The 18,990-nt window shown below is 41.9% G+C and overlaps 2 protein-coding genes and 1 long non-coding RNA gene across 3 annotated transcripts; 2 read left to right on the top strand and 1 right to left on the bottom strand.

Annotated features, from left to right (window-relative positions):
* The first annotated feature begins 162 nt into the window (after positions 1-162).
* Positions 163-1,365, top strand: LOC118558186. Its single transcript, XR_004928201.1, has 3 exons — positions 163-299; positions 552-747; positions 1,004-1,365. It is a non-coding gene; the product is annotated as an uncharacterized LOC118558186 (long non-coding RNA).
* Positions 1,366-4,907: 3,542 nt separating this feature from the next.
* LOC105923315 (coiled-coil domain-containing protein 177) lies at positions 4,908-7,129 on the top strand. Its single transcript, XM_012859211.3, has one exon. The coding sequence runs from the start codon at positions 5,166-5,168 to the stop codon at positions 6,858-6,860; it is 1,695 nt and encodes a 564-aa protein (XP_012714665.3). The 5' UTR covers positions 4,908-5,165; the 3' UTR covers positions 6,861-7,129.
* Positions 7,130-11,747: 4,618 nt separating this feature from the next.
* Positions 11,748-16,761, bottom strand: LOC105923337 (zinc transporter ZIP9). The gene is made up of 7 exons (XM_012859249.3): positions 16,412-16,761; positions 15,079-15,184; positions 14,682-14,843; positions 14,524-14,592; positions 12,795-12,880; positions 12,555-12,689; positions 11,748-12,451 (listed from the first exon to the last, which is right to left on the bottom strand). Exons 1-7 carry the CDS (start codon positions 16,505-16,507, stop codon positions 12,185-12,187), a joined length of 921 nt encoding a protein of 306 aa, XP_012714703.2. The 5' UTR covers positions 16,508-16,761; the 3' UTR covers positions 11,748-12,184.
* Positions 16,762-18,990: the final 2,229 nt, after the last annotated feature.

Genomic DNA, 18,990 nt, shown 5'->3' with positions numbered 1-18,990 from the left:
ACTTATTTAATAATATATATATATATATATATATATATATATATATATATATATATATATATATATATATATATATATATATATATATATATATATATAGTAGGAAACAAGCTGTCAATCTTAAAATGCCAACCAACTGCCACAGATGGGCTAGCAAGGCTTGCCTCTGCCTTAAAACCTGACGTCATCCGCCGCCATCTTGCTGCTCCCTGCTCTCACGGAGTCATAAACATGCCGACGTGTGTAGCATTTGGCTGCAACAACAAGCAGTTTTCCGGCTGTGGGAGGACGTTTCACAGGTAATTTTACAGTCAGTGGATGTACTAACAATATCAAGCTCCAAGATAATCCATATATACGCCGCTGTATCCCATAGTATAGTCTGTAGCCTAACATTAGTCTGGCTATCTCGGGCATACTCGATTACATTGACCGAGGTAGTCATTAGACATTGTGTCTAACGTTAGAAAATAGAAAGTAGAGAAAATAGAAAGTAATTTGCTGTGAAATGTATATTATGTCATATATATGTATTGATTTGTTGATTGCAGATTTCCACACGGTAATGCTGAACGGATGAAGCAGTGGGTGCTGAATGTGAGAAGGAAAAAGTGGCAGCCATCCAAGACGTCGGTGCTTTGCTCGGAGCATTTTGAGGAGCAATGCTTTGACCGTACTGGCCAGACGGTCCGACTCAGGGAAGGTGCACTCCCAACCTTATTCAACTTCCCCAAGCGTATTCAGAAGGTATATTCTTTTTTTTCACAAACACACACACACATATACATTTATAAATATACATGGTTCAAAACTGATATTGATGTTGCCCATCATGGTGAATACATGAACTTCTTGATATCTGTATATCGATGCACCAATCACTTTCTTCCCATTCACCAGCTATCATTAAACTCTCTTGCATGCATAAATAGAGCAAATATGATGTATCTTAACAAATGGTGACATTTAATATTGAATATTTAACATATATTTTCTTTTGTAGACTCCAAAATCTCCCGGGAAAGATCTGGCGCACGGACTGGTAAAACAAGAACCAACACCGGGTCCGCATATTGACCAAGAGCAAGGAAGTTCCTCGTGCGCAACAGGGGATGCAGTAGTGAAGAGAGAACATGTGTATGCCATCAGTGATAGTCCCAAAATGTTAAAAAGGAAGTTAGACGTGGCTTTGGATGCCCTAGCATCAACCAAGAAAAAACTTAAGTGCATGCAACAGAAATCAAGGCGGCCGAAGAAGATGTGTATATATAATTATGTAATACCGAATACTGATTTTATTATATGGGAGTATAATGAAGAACAGTAAACATGATACATTAAAAAAATGATTTTGTGGTGATTACATATTAAGCTTGATTTATTCATGTAAATCCGGCCATGTCATTCCTCAAGATAAGGATTCCTGGTGCTACATGTATATTTTACCACTCAATGGCACTCATACGCAGGCATATTTAGTCAAATGTTGTAATTCATGGAGAATGGTGATGTGAAAATTGCTAAAGAACCTAGAGGTAGGAATGAGAAAGAAAGTGTCATACTGGACATCGCAATTTGGTATTCGGATAAATCCCCAAGAATCCCTATACTTTATAATACTTGATAAACTGCAATCTTTGTGACTTTGGTGATTTTTTTTTCTGTTACTTCACCTCAGACATGAAACGTGACTGAATAATCTGGTGATGTGATACTTTCGTCGGGGATGATCTCTACAAGATACAATGTTGTCCATCCACAGTATCACAGTCACTGTGTAGACGGACATACGACTTGGAAAGACCTATAGATCTATGTATAGTCTGAGTCTACAATCACATCTTGCCATTCTTGGCCTCAATCCCCTATCATGCATGGACAGAGAAAAAGAAACCCACCGGGACTTTATTCCTTCTAGTACTAAATTATGGTGCATCTAACATTTGCAGATTATATAAATAATTTAAAGACTAGACCTAGGTATACAGCACTGTGACAGCTGTCAATGCTGTGTGATTCTCAGTTTAGGCCTTTGCCTACAAATTGTCAAATACAGTCACAGTTGCATACGATGGTCTATTGACCCAGTAGACTAGATCTATTGGTTTTTCTGTATTTTTTTAGACTGTGTTTAGGGTATAATAATCTTGCCTCGTGAGGGACATATTTGTTCACTTGCCATGCAAGCCAAATGCAGGATCAACAAAATCATCTGTAGGCCTAATGTTGGGTCATTCCCTTGGGCTTGGCCTAGGCCTAGTTAGGCTATAACGAGTAGCCCTAACGTTAGTAGGCTTTACTGCGGCTTTAGCCTTCCCAGCCCTATTCAAGTCATAGATCTAAATATATGAAGTGGTATATAGCTCGAGTCAAAGTGATGAATTTATCTTAATTTTAAAAGTCTTAAGCCCCCCCCTGAAATTGAGAAAACCATCGTTGTTCGATGCTGTAGCGCACGTACTGTTTACATTCCGACTGGTCGTAACTAGGGAGTATCAATATGGCGGCTGGTGACCTCATAGCAACGTGTACTACCAATGGCCAATCGGATATCCAGAGAATAAATGGAGATCAGTTCTCCTGAGCCTCCTCTGCCGCATCAATCTTCTCCTTGCTCGGATTTTCTTCCTCAATTGCGCCACCTCCTGCTCAGCCTGCTGGTAAAGCTGACCAGCGACCAAAGCAACAGCAATATTGCTCATTTTGGTGGTTTGGTAAGGATTTTTTTTAAAGGTTTATTTGCCACTACAACAACTGCGACCAGCACAACTCCCAACAAAAAAATTCCTGCCATTGCTGGATTTATAGCCACAATTATGTAAATTTTTAGATATTTTTAAGGCTTTTTTAGATATTAAAAATATTGTTTTAAAAATGTTTTCAATAAAATATGGTATAGTGTATAAATTATGTACGTTAAAAAAAGGCTAAAGAACTTAAATCATAACTTATCACAAAATATTACGTCTCACATTCAACAATGAATACATTATTCATACAATTATTTCATTTTATGATGAATATAAGCAAAAATTTATTATCCTCTAAAGACTACTAATAACAGGAGGTGAAATGCAGGTCCAGGCAAGCTGTGCGTTTGGTGACGTCACGAGTACATGAGTACGCTTCTGTTAGAATACACAGACATACGTTCTGCATGCTCCCATTCTCCCCAAGTCTGTACTTCCTGTGTTCTTGCTAAGAACGAACTTGACGAGTTCTTGTGAATTGAGAAACGGTCCTTGTTGCATCAGAGCAGGGGTCTGCAACCTGTGGCTCCAGGGCCACAAGTGGCTCCTTAGACCTTCAACAACGGCTCTTAATAACGTTGGCCAAAAATGAAGAACCAACTGCTTTATATAAACATAAAAACATAAGTTGCAGCAGTTTTTATAGAATATTTGCATTTCACATTTTCACAACTTTCACAACAACTTTTTTGCATCGTTTATCCACAAATGTCAACCTCATCTGAAAAAAAAAAAATTATTAGCCATCCTATTTAAATCTATAATAGTAAAAGTAGAAATGACAAAAGTTCAAAACAGTTCTTTAAAATGTCAAATTTCCTGTATTATGTCTTTATTTTCAAACGTTCATGTCATATTTGTGGCTCTAAAGTTTCGATGAGGCTGACTGGGGGCTAAAGGGGGAATATTTGTTGGACAGGCTGCAGAACCCTGCACTAGAGATGACGGAGGCGTAGAAGTGACACATGATCAACAATGATTGTGGTGCTGTATGTCGTTAGAACGGGATCCATAATGATTTTTGGTCACGTGTCAGTTCTACGCCTCCGTAAGAGACTGTGTGGTTTGTCATGTCAGCCAGCGGATCCCAGGGACCCCTGCCCTGCATGCTACGGGGTCTCCTCGCTTCCTCACACCTAAAGGTTTCTGCAGGAACGGGACAGAGACACATGTAAATAATGCAGGACAGGGGTCACGCCGAGGACCAGGGTGGGGAAAAAAGTGTAATTTAAAAGATAAAAGAAAAAGGTTCACCATCTATCATCTAAGCTTTGAGTGTTTCAAATTGTACAGCAACTTTATTTATGAATGAAATCTTAAATGTTCCATACTCAGTTTTTTAGGACCTCCACTTATTTTGTCTAAAGGTATTTTTAATTAATTAGATGGTGTATAAATATAACATCAAACCTCAGGACAAGATTTAGAACAAGATAATGCAGATTGAAATGAATTAACTGATCAAATCATATTAATTTACTCCCCAAAATCTGCTCGGGCCAGAATACCATAGCAGACCTTCGCGGGTGCAGTGTCCACGGCTGGATGGACAGGGGTTGGCAACAATGCGTGGAGGGACACACTGTTTGACAGGTGGTCATAATGTTATGACTGATGTGGGAAGGCTACCTCCATATAAATAGTTAAAACCACACTTTAATAAAAAAAAAAAAAAAAAAAAAGAGCAAACGTCCGTTCTTAGTGTCTGACGCCACATGTGGCCTAACCTTTTCCTGTTTCAGGTCACTTACTCAGGATTACCAGAATAATCTCTGAAATTATTCTGGTATTTTTGAATTAAGAATTTCATGTGGTTGCTATGTCCATCTGGGATCTTTATGTTAAAGGCCTGATTATAGGTATAGGCAGTTGTTTTTATTTTAATCTTTATAAGACGATAGCCTTTTTTAATTGAAACCATTGTACCCTATCCAGCTTCCACTGGGGTGGGTGCTGTCAGTAGAGGGTGCTGAAGAAGAGGCGTCTGGGACGGACAGCTGGTTCTTGTTCAGGATTTGCTGAACCATAGTCAACCAGACATCTCCCTCACATGATTATATTCAGTTTCTTGCATGAGTTTTTGTCAGTTGTTGGAAACCCTACCCCCTAACGCTAAAGCAACCCAAAAAGTCTTTGTCCGCACATGTGTCAGGTTACTATTGGCTGAGATTTATTCTGACTTTGGAATACAAATAAAGGTAATAATAGAAACAACCTATGGTACCTATGACGTGTCCCTGGATATCTAATCTGCAGCGTGGCTCCTCCTTGGTGTTGTCAAAAAATAAATCCATCCCACATACTGAGAGCTCAGGTGATCAGATAATCCCCTCCTGAGCTCTGCGTGCTGGCGGCGAATAGAGTCCTGCAGCATTCCTGTGCCGGAGAGCCTTTCGTCCAGGTCTAAGGCTTTCAATGGAGGGACTGAGGCCCAGTTCTCCTGCTCTCCGCGTGGATCTGAACCACTCGGAGCCGCCTGGAGCTGATGATGAGAGCGGTGGCGCTGCAACAAGTCAACGCTCGCTGGAGTCCGGGACTCGGCCGGGCATTAAACCGGTTCAGCTGCTAATCAGATCTCTGAACGAGCTGATTGCCGGGCAGCAGGAGACGCCGTACGAGGCGATGAAAGCCTTGCACGACTCCTACGAGAAAGAGCGATCGAAGCTCTTCCACATGCCTGTGTGCAGCGAGGAGCAGGAGAGGATCATTCAGGCCGGAAGGAGCAGGCGGCCGAGGAGCAATGCGGCCTCAAGCTCCGGAGTTGCACCTGCGACGAAGGTCAAGGATCACTCACCAGAGCCAGTTGTCTACGCAGATCTTTGCTCCAAAGGAAAACCTTCTTCCTCCGTTGGCACAAAAGGAGACCCAGAGAGGAGCACGGTGAGCAGCTTCAGTCTGGGAGATCTGAGGTACTCCCCGTCTACAGAGCGGAAACTGCAGAGGATCACCTCCGAAATCAGGAGGAAGACGTGCGTCACGGTGTCGGAGAGGGACCGCAAGATAGCAGCTCTGATGCTGGTGAGGCATCGGGAGGAGCAGGACCGTCTGACGCTTTCCCAGCAGGAGGAACGGGAACGGCAGGAAGCCCGCAGGAAGGAGGAGGCCAGGCAGGCCCAAGCGGAGACAGAACGGAGGAGGAGGCTTAAGCAGAGGACCAAACACTGGCACAAGGAGCTGGAGGCCCGCAGGAAGCTGAGGCGGCGGCAGGAGCAGGAGAAAGCAGCACAGCTCCAGCAGGAGATGCTGCTCCAGGAGAACCGCTGGAGGAGGCTGAGAGAGGAGGTGGAGTCGCAGCGCAGAGAGAAGCTGGAGGTCGCTCTGAAGCAGACGGAGGAGCGCAAACAGCACCAGGAGAGGCTGCTGAAGGAGAAAGCGGAGCTGGAGAAGAGGGAGTCTGAGAAGGAGAAGCGGGCGGCAGAGGAGAAGGACGAGAGGGCCTGCAGGAGCAGGGCGCTGCAGAAGAAGAGGGAGCGGAAAAGCCTGCAGGAGGAGAACCGCAGGAAGACGCTGCGACACGTCCTGCTGAAGACACAGGCGGAGCAGCAGACGGAGGAGGACGAGGCGCAGAGGAGGAGCGCGCTTGAGGAGAAGCTGCGGCGGTCCTCCGAGAAACGGGCTCGGGCGGCGGAGGCACAGCTGAGGGAGCTGCAGGAGAGAGCCGCCCGCGAGGAGGCGCAGATCCAAAGAGCGCGACTGAGGGCCAAGGTGCAGCGCGTCCAGGAGGTGACGCACAAGGAGGCCCTGGTCCAGCAGAGCCAGCGGCGCATGGAGAGAGCCGCCCAGAACGCAGCGGCGCTGCTGAGGAGCAGGACGGAGCGGAGACGGGACGACAGCAGACACAGACAGGTGTGCCACCGGCAGCTCAGCCAGAAGATCCGCAGCGAGGAGGAGGCCACGAGGAGGCTCAGGGAGGACTACGTCTCCATGAAGGAGGGGAAGAGGGAGAGGCTGCAAAGGCTGAGGGAGCAGATTCAGGAGGAGGCGCACAGGCTGGTGCGGGCCTCCTTCCACATGAGGGACCGGGTCAGGCAGCAGACACGCAGTCGGACCTTTGACCAGATGGCCCTGGAGGCTCAGCTGGCCGCGTCCGTGAGCAGAATCAAACTGTAGGACACCACAGGGGGATTTTTCTTTTAAGGTCTTTAATTCTTCGTATGCATCATCGACAGGTGGAAGAAAAATAATACATGGCTTTTAAAATGGAAAAAAATCTTAAAAGTGTGGGGCGTATATGTAGGTAAACCCTTTACTCTGCTAGATTCCTCGATAAAATCAACCCTAAGTGCCTTCAGAGGTAACCTAGTGAGGAGAATTTCACACTTCCGGCGGCGCACCCTGAGGCAGCGGCTGCGTACAGCTCCGACCAACTCTCGGCATTTTTAAAAAAAAAATGCCGCCAAACTCGCTAGAAACCACTCATCTACCCAGCCGATCAGTACTTGACCGCGAGCGCCTGTTGGAGTTACGATCAAGTTGTGTTTTTGGACTTAAATGCATTCATGCACAAATGCCCTTGCACAATCCAATCTGTACATAAATAATGTCTCTTTTTTGTTACATTTCAATTGTTTGTATACTGTATATTTAAAATCTACTGTTTACTTCTAAATCTCTGCCGCACCTAAAACTGTAATTTAACTTCTACTGCGATTTACAAAAGCTGTACGAAACGAAATTTCGTTCTGTACGCACTTTGTGCATACCGAATGACAAATAAAGTTGTCTAAGTCTAAGTCTCTAAGTCTAAGAAAAAAAGAGACTGGGTCCGATTTAATCCCAGTATGAACCCGGCTGTTCTGCGAAGGCCTCAAAGGTCTGTTTAAGGGTATTTGTGAACAAACAGCACCATGAAGACCAGGAAACACAGCAGACCGGTCACAGAGAAAGATGCAGATTTGTTTAAATCAGAGTTAGGTCATAAAACTATACATTGACCTTTGAACTTCTCACAGAGCACTGTCCAATCCCTCGTCTAAAACTGGAAACAGAATATTCCAGCTGCAACACAACCTAAACACAGCCGAGCATCCAAACGGGACAGATCAGGCGCTGATGGCATTGAATCAGGTTTTTACAAAGCAAAAGCTTTGCCAGGATCTCACACCTACCAGGTGAGATGGTTTTTGACAATATACATGTTCTTAATCCTAGTAAAATGCATCAGGATTCAAAATGTCAATCCTCCTCCCTGGGAACAGAAAACAAGACTGGCGTGGTTGCAGGAAGTTAACAATGAAAAACCTGCATCACTGTAGACCTTACATTTTATTTTTTCTGCTACTTCTCCTCTTTAAAAGGTTTGGGTTCAAAAAGTTTGTGAATCCATATCGGTCATATCTAATAAAGCGACATTACGTTAACTTTCCATTTTCATCGTTGGGGCTCATCCTTCACAAGTCACAGTTTCAACATCAAAATGTGAAGTTTTTGCCTCACTTGTAGGCTGAAGTGTCGTCCTTCTTCTCAGATCAAAATCCTTTACCTAAAAACCAGCCTAGGGAAATGTACTCTACATATTACGAGCCAATCGTCACAGTTAGGAACAACTTGGACTTCCTTCAAGTTAAACACTTGATAGAGTCACTGAACTACTAACATTTGCTTTTTCAGTCTGCTAATCAAATTCGTTTATCTGTTTAATTACCTTTCCACATTCTACTAATCCTGTTTTTTCCTCTCTAAAACATATATTCACTTGTCCATCACCTAATTATTTACGTTCTAGTGCGTCTTTATATGTGTCACTTGTCTCTATGTTTTTATTTGGAAACAATCATTAATAAAAATATTCCAAAGGAGAGCGTTAATCCATGAAGGCCAAGGAGGCCCATGGAAACCAGAAGGAAGGATATAGGTCTCCAGCTCAGGTAGGAGAATCTGTTTTTAGGACAAGTTACAAACTAAATCTGCTTCTTGAAAAAAAGGGACAAGAGCAAAGCTGTAAGGAGTCCCATTTGCAATTTGGTACAAGAAACACGTCTGGTAGAAAACTAAGGGTTAAAAGGTAGTTGTTGTGTTTTCCCTAGAAAGAAATCAGATGCAGGAATGCTGAAACTAAGGCCATAAAGCAACGCTTAAGGTGCAAACATAGAAGTAGGTCAATGTTTCCCTGGTCATTGAGTTGGTAAACCAGCTAAACTCAGCTGTAAAACTGCATGATGATCAAAGTCCTTGTAGAAAGTGTAGTCATCATTCTTGTTCTGGTACAATAACACGTTTATTAATGTGGAGATTTCATGTGGATAGAAAGTTCCCCCAGCTCACAATGCAGCTTCGGTCAGCAGCAGGTGAGACTTGGGAGCATCAGACAGTGGTGCCAAGAGCACCAAAATCAACACCATGCTTTTTTTTGCACCAATCCATTCCTCTTTTATTCTCCATCTCAGTCTTCAGGGCTAAATGATCCTATAGAAACTATAGAAAAAAGGAAGAGAGCAGAAGACCGGACCCAGAACTCTGGATGATCTACAGCAGGGGTCAGCAACCTTTACAACCCTGAGAGAGATTTTTATCTTTAGTCCAGCTAAACAAAATTTGTTTAAAAAGGCACAAAGGAAACATGAACCATCAAAACACAATAGCTTATTTTTACAACACCTACTATTAGGGCTGGGCAACGTATCGAGATTTAAAAAATATTGAGGTTATTTTACAGCTGTTTCTCATATTTATCTACAGCTGTTTGTTTAAAAAATGTTCCTATGAGACATTTGGCATAAAGCTTTGATTCAGAGACGACCATTTATAATTCATGAAAAGGAAAACATAAAGATAAATATCTTACATCAGCATTCAGCCTAATATTTTTCGTCCATATCGCCCAGCCCTACCTACTATAGGTAATCTATTTAGGGTTTGAAATGAAAGACAATTATATTCTAACAATTATACTTTATTTTAAATACATTTTCTCTCAATGGGACCATACATTTTTATAGAAAACGACATCACAAAAGCATGAAATTTGCAACCTTTTTACAAAAGAAATGACTTCATAAAAAAAGAATGTTCCTCCTAAACTATTAGTTTCATTCTTTGTGGAAACGTTGTGCATATACTGCATAAAAACACAAGACTGTTAAAGCCTTTTTTTTTCAAATTACCTTTACATTTCTGCACAATTCTTTTGTATTTCTGGTCAAAGTTATCAAGAGCAACTGTGGAGGTTCTTAAGGAGCACATGCGGCTCCGAATCCGTGGGTTGCAGGCACCTGATCTGGAGAGATAGTGCAGAGAGAGGAATAGACAAAGAACCAACATATTGGTAAAGTGTGGAGGTACAAAGTACTGGCAGGAGAAATAAGGATTTCGCCACCAATGACTTTTTAAAGGTGACCTATTATGCTTCCTCTTAAACATTTAGGATCGATTGTATCTAGAGGATAGATACAAAACATGTTCCTTCCAGTTTTTGCACGAAATCCTTCTCAGATAGGAGAGTTCCCCGTCCCAGTTTCACCTGTTCTGTGCTCCTTTCAGAATGAACCGTTTTTAGGGCTCGGACAATTTTATGCAAATAAGCTTCACCTGGCCGTGCCCCTCCCAACTCAATGTTCACACTCGCACTTAATACGTGTGAAAACCGATGAACGATGGTACAACAGTACATCTCTGACCCTGAGTCACACCCAAAAGCTGAAGTAAAGCCTCCAGCACAACCAGCAAAGATGCAACGGTTGCTGAACGTTAAAGCAGCAACGTGTCACCTTTAGTCACTAGGGCGCACTTGGACCTGTAAATTTCAGGTTTAGCCCTGCTGAAGGCCACTGGCAACACTGCACCGTTGCAAATTTAGGCTACATCCTTAAAGCAGCATCCATCTCCTGTGAGGGTGTGTAGAGAGAGGCCTGAGGAGAGAAGGGTTCAGACAGAGGTTTGCATTTTTGGATGGTTTGACCCTCAGCACCTCTACAGGCTGAAGTGGGCACAGCAAGGCGGCCTTTCCTGAAATTTGGCAAAAATGTCAAATACGGCACTGAACCTCCATGCCAAATGTCCAATATATGTTGTTATATACAGTGGAGGTACATGTATGCTGGCCGATGCTGCTGTCATGTCACTTCCTGTTCCATGTAGAAACAATAATACTCAACATTGATTTGTATATAACTTTATATTAGACTTTTTAGTTATATTACACTGTAGTTGTAATGAATCCCAGTGTGCTATGGTTTTATGTTGTTTTTTCTCCCCCACGGAGCGACTTGAGTCATTATGTCTGGATGATTACAGAGTTAGGCTGCCAAGTCTTTGCCAGTGTTTCCAATAATAATTATAACCTCAATATAAGATGTGATATAAAAGTTATGGGTTAACTTTTCATGCTTTTTACACTGCTTGTGTTGCTAGGTGAGGGACAGTGTTTGCCGATTGTTTATAACGGCTCGTTTTTCCAGACACCAGCCACACCAGACATTCACTTATTGTCAAAAAAAAAAACCCACAGCTGGTGTTTTTTTTTTTAGCACTTAGACTGTTCCTAGAAGCAGTAGAGACCCAAATGGAAATAAAAAAAAAACATGCAAAAAGGGAATCTTTCATAATAGGTCACCTTCAAATAAGTATACGAATGTCAAAGATTCGATTTTTGATAAAATAGCAGTGTTAGCTTTAACGGCGCTGCAATAAAAAGGTACCTTTATTTTGAGGCTTTTGTGCACATCTTTGATAGAGACATCATTATAGTATTTTTTTTTTTGCTGAAGTCCAAGCTCAAACCTTTAAAAGGCATCCTTAAAAATAAATCTGAGTCAGATAATTTAACATCCTCTGTGTTAAAAATAGCCAGTTTCATGTATTTTAGGGCACATCTTTGGCATTTCAAAAAAAAGGTAAAAAACAAAGCAACTGGACAACAAGTCCAGTTGCTTTGTTTTTTACCTTTTTTTGGAATGACCATGACCTGGATGACTGAGAATCTTCACCAGCATCTTTGGCATTTAAACTAAGAAAAGAAATGAAACAGAAACAACTCGACTCCCTTAAAGCCAGTTTGTGTTGAAATTGTTTCTCTCCGATTCTCCAGTTTTCACTTTTTCCACACGAAACTGTAAGTCAGCGCCTTTGTCAAACTCTTTCAAAACTAGTACAAACTGTGCAAACTGGATCTCACAATGCGCACACGACAGTATCAAATGATCCTCCTGTTCTACCTGTAAATCTACCCGCCAAACAGGATTTTACTTTTAAAATTGTGCATCTTTGTAAAACAATGTCCTCCTTTTTTTATTTCCCTGTAATAGAAACTGAGCTGAATGAGAGCCAAATGGTATCCAGGTCCTTTCAAAACCTGGAAATCTCCATTGATGCAGGAACAATGGCGGGACTCGATGGTTGGTTTTAGGTAATCGTTCTGAGGCACATCCTATCCTCCGATGGTGCGATAAGAGTACAGTTCTTTTTATTCAGTTGTTCTTATTCTGCAGCAAACTCCGTCAGTCATCGTGCAGCCCGAGGGCCAACACCACCGGGAGCCCCACGCCAAAGATGAGGGTGAGGCTCTCCAGGAGCCCCAGGTGTCTCACCCGGTGGGTTTCTACTTCCGTGTGCTCCTGCAGGTTGGACAGGGGTTCCTCCATCCTGCTGCTGCTGCTGCTGATCTCTGGGAGAACGTGCACCGTGGCCACATAAAGGAAAGTCCCAGCTGAGAACAGCATTCCCACTCCTGTTGCACTCAGCTGGCTCTGAGAGGATTTTCCAGTCTGGGGGGGAAAAAAACACACGCGTGCATGCAACAGGTCAAAGACCCAGAAAGCAGAGACCGGCAGTGGATTATCAGTGAGACGTGTACTCTCTCTCTCTCACAGCGTGCAGTATGAAGTAAGTGCTGATGGCGACCACAGGCGCTGCCGCTGAGAAGGCCAGTAGATGTCCCTGAATGTCCTTCTTCTCAAGGCCCGCGTGCATCAGGAAGGACACCAAACCGAAAGCAGCAGGAGCCTGCGAGTCCAGAAAAAAAAAAAAAAAAAACGACAACATCACCTCATCAGCTCTGTTACGTAGAGCTGAAGATCTCTAAAGATCTATGCCGACAGTTTCTCCCACCTTGTGTAGGATGACGGCAAAAAAAACAACGACTTGGATGGTCACTTGACCTGTGGCGACAGCAGCACCCAGAGCAAATCCATCAGCTGGATATGCAAGAAGAACCAACATTAGCAATCATTAGCAATCTGTGCAGGAAAGTGGTCAATGTAATGTGTAAAATGTGAATTAATACGGTTTGAAGTGAGATATCAGCTCAGGCGAGTTTTAACAATTTCAAGTCAAAGCCTCTTGGCTATGCTATGAGGCCCCATAAAGTCGCAGGGATCCCATGCTAAGTCACATGAGTTCATGAACAACTGGGTTTTGTTGGAGTTTTTTTTTTTTTTTTTTACGCTGGTCATCCGGAAATCCTTGTGAACTTTAAGCAAAACACAAAAACGAACAGATACTGTGCCTTGCAAGAAATTTGGTCAGGTTAAAACCTTTAACTTCAATTGATTTTACTACGATTCTAAGTGAAAGTCAACCGTAGTGTGGTGAATGCTTGAACTGGAGGCAAAAAAGATGCGTGATTTGCAAAATAACAAATGAGCTAAAAAGCACAGTGTGTAATTTAAGTAATTAGGTGACTAGTAAAAGACGTCTGGCTGTACTGAACTTATCTAAGGGTATCCGTGCTAAAAGTAGTGGAATACGTATCTACAATATTCTCTACGGAAAGATTATATACGGGACTGTCTCAGAAAATTAGAATATTGTGATAAAATTCTTTATTTTCTGTAATGCAATTAAAAAACATGAAATGTCATACATTCTGGATTCATTACAAATCAACTGAAATATCGCAAGCCTTTTATTGTTTTAATATCGCTGATTATGGCGTACAGCTGAAGAAAACGCAAATATCCTATCTCAAAATATTAGAATATTTCCTCAGACCATGTAAAAAAATATATATATAACAGCAAAACAAAATCAAACATTTGAAAATGTCCATTAATGCACTCAGTACTTGGTTGGGAATCCTTTTGCACAGATTACTGCATCAATGCGGCGTGGCATGGAGGCAATCAGCCTGTGGCGTTGCTGAGGTGTTATGGATGCCCAGGATGCTTCAATAGCGGCCTTTAGCTCATTTGCATTGTTGGCTCTGGTGTCTTTCAGCTTCTTCTTCACAATACCCCACAAATTCTCTATGGGGTTCAGGTCAGGGGAATTGGCAGGCCAATCAAGGACAGTAATGCCATGGTCAGTACACCAGTTACTGTCAGAATCTTATGTCGTCTCTTAACCACTACCATACTTGTGATTTAGTTTACTGAACCAAGCTGAGTGTTTTTCAAGGCTCAGGAAACCCTGCAGTGTTTCCAGTTAATTAGACGATTCAAGTGATTAGTTGAATAGCCTACTAGTATACTTTTTCACGATATTCTAATATTTTGAGATAGGATTTTTGAGTTTTCTTCAGCTGTAAGCCATAATCAGTGATATTAAAACAATAAAAGGCTTATGATATTTCAGTTGATTTGTAATGAATCCAGAATGTATGACATTTCATATATTTTAATTGCATTACAGAAAATAAAGAACTTCATCACAATATTCTAATTTTCTGAGACAGTCCTGTAAACCATGCGTTCTATTTCCAGCCACCTCACTATATGCTCTCCTTTGTGTGGCTCTGTCACAGAAATTCCCAATGAAATACATTGAAGTTTGCGAATGCAAAGTATGAAAAATGTTTTACGGGATATGAATACTTTCGCTCACATATCACACAACGTACCAGCAGAATGGATAACCAGCCCCAGGGTGGTTGTGATGTGAGCGTTGTTCGACCAATTTGCCGCTTGATCTGAAATCAGACGTGCAAAGATGATCGGCTGAAGAAAGGAGAATTTAATATTAAAATGAAGCTCTGGTTTCAAAGTTCATTAAACTTGCCACGCATGGAACAGTTTCCTGCAATCTGGTCCACCACGAACATGAAGGTGAACCCAAACGTCAAAGCCAGGCCGATGTAAAAACGAGGCGGGGAGCCTCCCTCTGTGGAAGACACCGTTTTATCAGTGGTGTTCGCACCGGATGGAGCATCAGAGGAGGACCCTGCAGAGGGAAGATGAAGGAGAGGAGGGACAACAAAGCAGAGCAGAACACATTCAGACAGGCGGGGCCGCGTCCAGCTGGGATTTCAATGCTTCACAATCAAACACTCATGCAAATTCGACGGGAGAGAAAGAGCTGCATCACATCAAATAAGTCGTCAAGACAACCAGGGGCAGAGGGGATGGAGGGATGTGATTCAGGTGCATTTAAAATTCAATTGAAAAAGTGGGCTCACCTCTCCACGAATCCTCCAGTAAACCCACACCCTCAGGGATGGTGATGGCCAGCGCCGTTCCACACAGCAGGCCGGCCCCCAGAATGGACACAAACTGCAGGCTTTTCTGCCAGGATTCAAGTCAACACATCAGTGAAAGGGGCGGTAAAAACGGCACCGAGCCGGCCCCAGGCATAGTAGACCTAAGAAGCTGCTTGTTCTTGTGTTTAGTACAGTTTCCTCAGTAAAATGGCAGCTTTTACATCTGCTGAACTGTTTTTCTAAAATCTGGAAGAAGAAAAAAGACCAAATCTAAAATCCCTAATTACTTAAACTTAATTAATAGGGTATATTTGGGGCAAATTATAGGTTGTGATTTAGGTGATCTACTAAAGCAACACACTGGCACCGTTAGTTTTTATTTATTACTAATTATGCAAGGGTAACCCTACAGTCGCATACAGGGGCAAACAACTCAATGGACCACAAATGCTCCAATGTGCTGCAAAACGAAATAAATAAATAAATAAATAAAATGCTGCAACCACAGGAAATAGAATGATGCAAACTCCAAAAAATACACAACAAATACTAATTCAAAAGAAAAGTGCTGACAGGTAAGTATCAAACACAACAGCTGCAAACTTTTATTGATGTAAACATGGTAATGTTCTATAATATTATAAAAGAATACGGCCACACGTCTATCTCACGTTCATGTCTTTGCTGAGGATCAGGGCCCATAAGACTCGGTGGCTGACCCCTCGTTGTCTTTTTTTTAATTATTTTTTTAAATCACTCGCTGTTGTGTTTGGTATTTGACTTGCAGGATGTTTGTCTCATTTGGTCTTTGTGTGTTTTAGATTTTGCATCGTAACTGTCTGTGATTGCAGCTTTTTTTGCCTGCTGCATTTGTTTTTGTGTGCAGTGTGTTTTGGAGTTTGCATCATTCTACTTTCTGTGATTGTAGCACTTTTCTTGTGCAGCGTTTTTCTGTTGAAGTGCATTTGGCAATTATTTATTAATTTGCAGCCACCGTATAAAACGTCTTTTTACATCCATCGTCTATACCCACTTCTTAGTGTTATTTAATCACTAAATATTACTGACTGATTCAATTATTTTTTATTTTAAACCCGCCTTAAATGGCCAACGTGGAGATAATTAAGCACTGTGTTGCCATGGTGGGTTCCTTAATCACATGGGGCCTCCTTCAGTCTTTAAACGGCCCTGGAGCATCATCACCATTACGTGACTAACTGTGAACTATGTCAGGAGCTTATACGCTGTGGTAAATCTGCCTGAAAGCAGCCCCATGGGCTTGATTAAAGCCAGGGGAGATTAAAACACTTACCTCAGAGAGTCGGAACAACAGTGGGATGAATCCCAGGAGGAAGGAGCCTACAAACATCGCCGCAGATATCAAAGTAATAGTCAGCCCCTCGTCCATGACGGCGGCTTCCGTCCTGCAACAAGTCCTAACACCGCTGGCTGAGTCCTATTTCATGTCACTATTTCTCCGGAAAGCTGAACTTGCGCTCTGATTGTTTCACCGTAACTTTGTGTGTTAACTTCGGGAGACATGAGCGGCACTCTGTTTCCACGTCGCACCTCTGCCTCCCTGTCCCTCCTTCAGGAGAAGCTCCCAGCCAGCCTCCCTCCACCGACCAACTCACAGAACTGCACCTCCCACCAACCCGACTTTGCTCCTCTCCCCCCAGGCGCGCTCCCAACAGCAGTCCAGCGATCACGGAGCGCGCTTTATTACGGTAGTCAGCTGAAATTGCTTTCAAAATAAAAGCCGATTTCCGGTTAAAATTTAGACTTAGACTTTCTTTATTGTAATTTTGTATGCACAGAGTGCATACAGAACGAAATTTCGTTTTCATCCAGCTCCGAAAAATTGCAGTAACTCTACAGGATACGTTGCTGTGAATTTACAGTACAGGATTAAAATGCAGTAATAAATTGCATGCAGTAATTTACAGGATAAATTCCAATTGATTTCTGGATAAAGTGCAACGGTGATTAACCAGTAGACAGTTGAAATGTAAACAAATATGCAGTAAAGTGCAGCAGTGATATTAGAGATTAAGAGTTGGGCAGCATTTATAATGCTGGATAAGGATACGATTTACAACTGTGCAAATTAGCGAGTGTGGTACACAGTCCATTTTATAATGGACTGTGTAACAGTAAAGTTACAACTATCCGTTCCCCTGGCAGACTAAGATTTTGAGGGGGAGAAAAAAAAAATCACATAAATTATATATATATATATATATATATATATATATATATATGAATGAGAGCGAGGGAGTGTGTGTGTGTTTGCTTTAATTTTGAAGTGACAAGATTACCGTAATAAAAAGGTGCTCACTTCCGTTGTGCAATGTTAGTAAATATCCTTTTTTTTTTATCAGTAGGGTTTGACTTTTTTGCCAATGATACAGGAGTGAATAGGCCCTCCCATAACTCCTGAAAGGAAAGTAGTGAAGTAATGAAACCTTTTCAGCAGACAGCCTTAGCAAAACCATGTTCACCTCACATCAGATATTAATAGTGGCATTGATAATTAATACAAATACAGCATAGACTCTAAAACAAGTTAGTGTAGGATGCCTGATATGCAATGAAGATACCAATTAATGTTAAAATATAAAATAAAATAATTATCCATAATAGTTGTTAATTTACTGATCCTTAGGGTTTGTATTTTTCCTTTTAGGGCAGTGAGATTGCGTTTTTTGTGCCCTTGAGAGGAAGTGTGCGTGTTCCTGAGGAGTCAGAGAAACAGCGTCCTCTAGAGTCGCAGAATTTCGTGGAAAATGGTGTAACACTGAGCCTTTTTGACAACGCTTTTGCTTCTTTATCAGTCATTTCCCTAATTACCTCAACACATGCAATAGTCTATTGAAGGCCTTTCTGTTGATCTTAGAGGAGTTAATAATGGAATAGACTACCATCGTAATGTTAAAATAATTACAGTACTTGACTGAATGCCAATATGTATCAGTGGTATTTTAATGCAGCCGTGCATTGAAACACAAGCACTTAAACTACATCCTGCAATATCTAAGAGTAAATATGTGGAAAAGAAATGCTGAATGCGTTTTGAATTTGCAGAACTTAGGCAGTATTAGAAAGCAAGCATTTTGTTCTTGACCAAATATCAAAAGTAGTGTCAGGTTAGGCCAGCACCTGATTTGTGGGTGAAGAGCTATTTATGTTCTATTTGGTTTTAAAAGCTAAAACATCATTAAATAGGTATTTTCCTGACAGTTTTGTAGACCACAAAATGTATTTTAAATATACCCCCCCCCCCCCCAGGACAAGACAATTGTGCTGTATTTCAGGTTTTACTTCAATTTTTTGTTGTTGTTTGGATTCAATGACACATTTATGTTAAATAGAAAGTCTATCAAACATTTCCAAGTATTCATTGTGATATTTTCAAAAGTAGGACCAAAAACAGCCTTGGGCACACCCATTCATTAAAACCTGGCTAAAATAGAGCATTAGGTTTTGGTTTTTGTTGCCGGGAATGGACTGAAAACATCTCCTACACCAACAAAGTACAAAAAGCTGCACCCAGTTAGGAAACAGCACATCTTGCCTACTAATGCATAAACAATTTGATTCATGGAAATATTGCATGTTTAATCTATTGCTGAGTGGTTAAAAAGAGAAAACAATAAAATTATGTTGTGCTTGATGTTGCGTTAAGAGCCGCCCCTCCGTGTTGATTGTGGCCTGCGCTGCAAAAGGTTTGGACAACCACTGATGAAGATTACACCAGGGGGAAGATAAACTGAGACTAAACAATATAAACTGATTATAAGCAGATTTATTGTTGAGACAACCTCAGGGCAGTACAGATACAGACGGCTATGGGTGAGAATGACAAACTGAGTTAAAGGCTCAAACCTGCTG

The sequence above is a fragment of the Fundulus heteroclitus genome, unplaced genomic scaffold (genome assembly GCF_011125445.2).
Source record: "Fundulus heteroclitus isolate FHET01 unplaced genomic scaffold, MU-UCD_Fhet_4.1 scaffold_106, whole genome shotgun sequence".
In the NCBI taxonomy this organism is placed as follows: domain Eukaryota; kingdom Metazoa; phylum Chordata; class Actinopteri; order Cyprinodontiformes; family Fundulidae; genus Fundulus; species Fundulus heteroclitus.
Note: the sequence above shows the minus strand (reverse complement) of the source record. Positions and strands in the feature narration are given on the sequence as shown.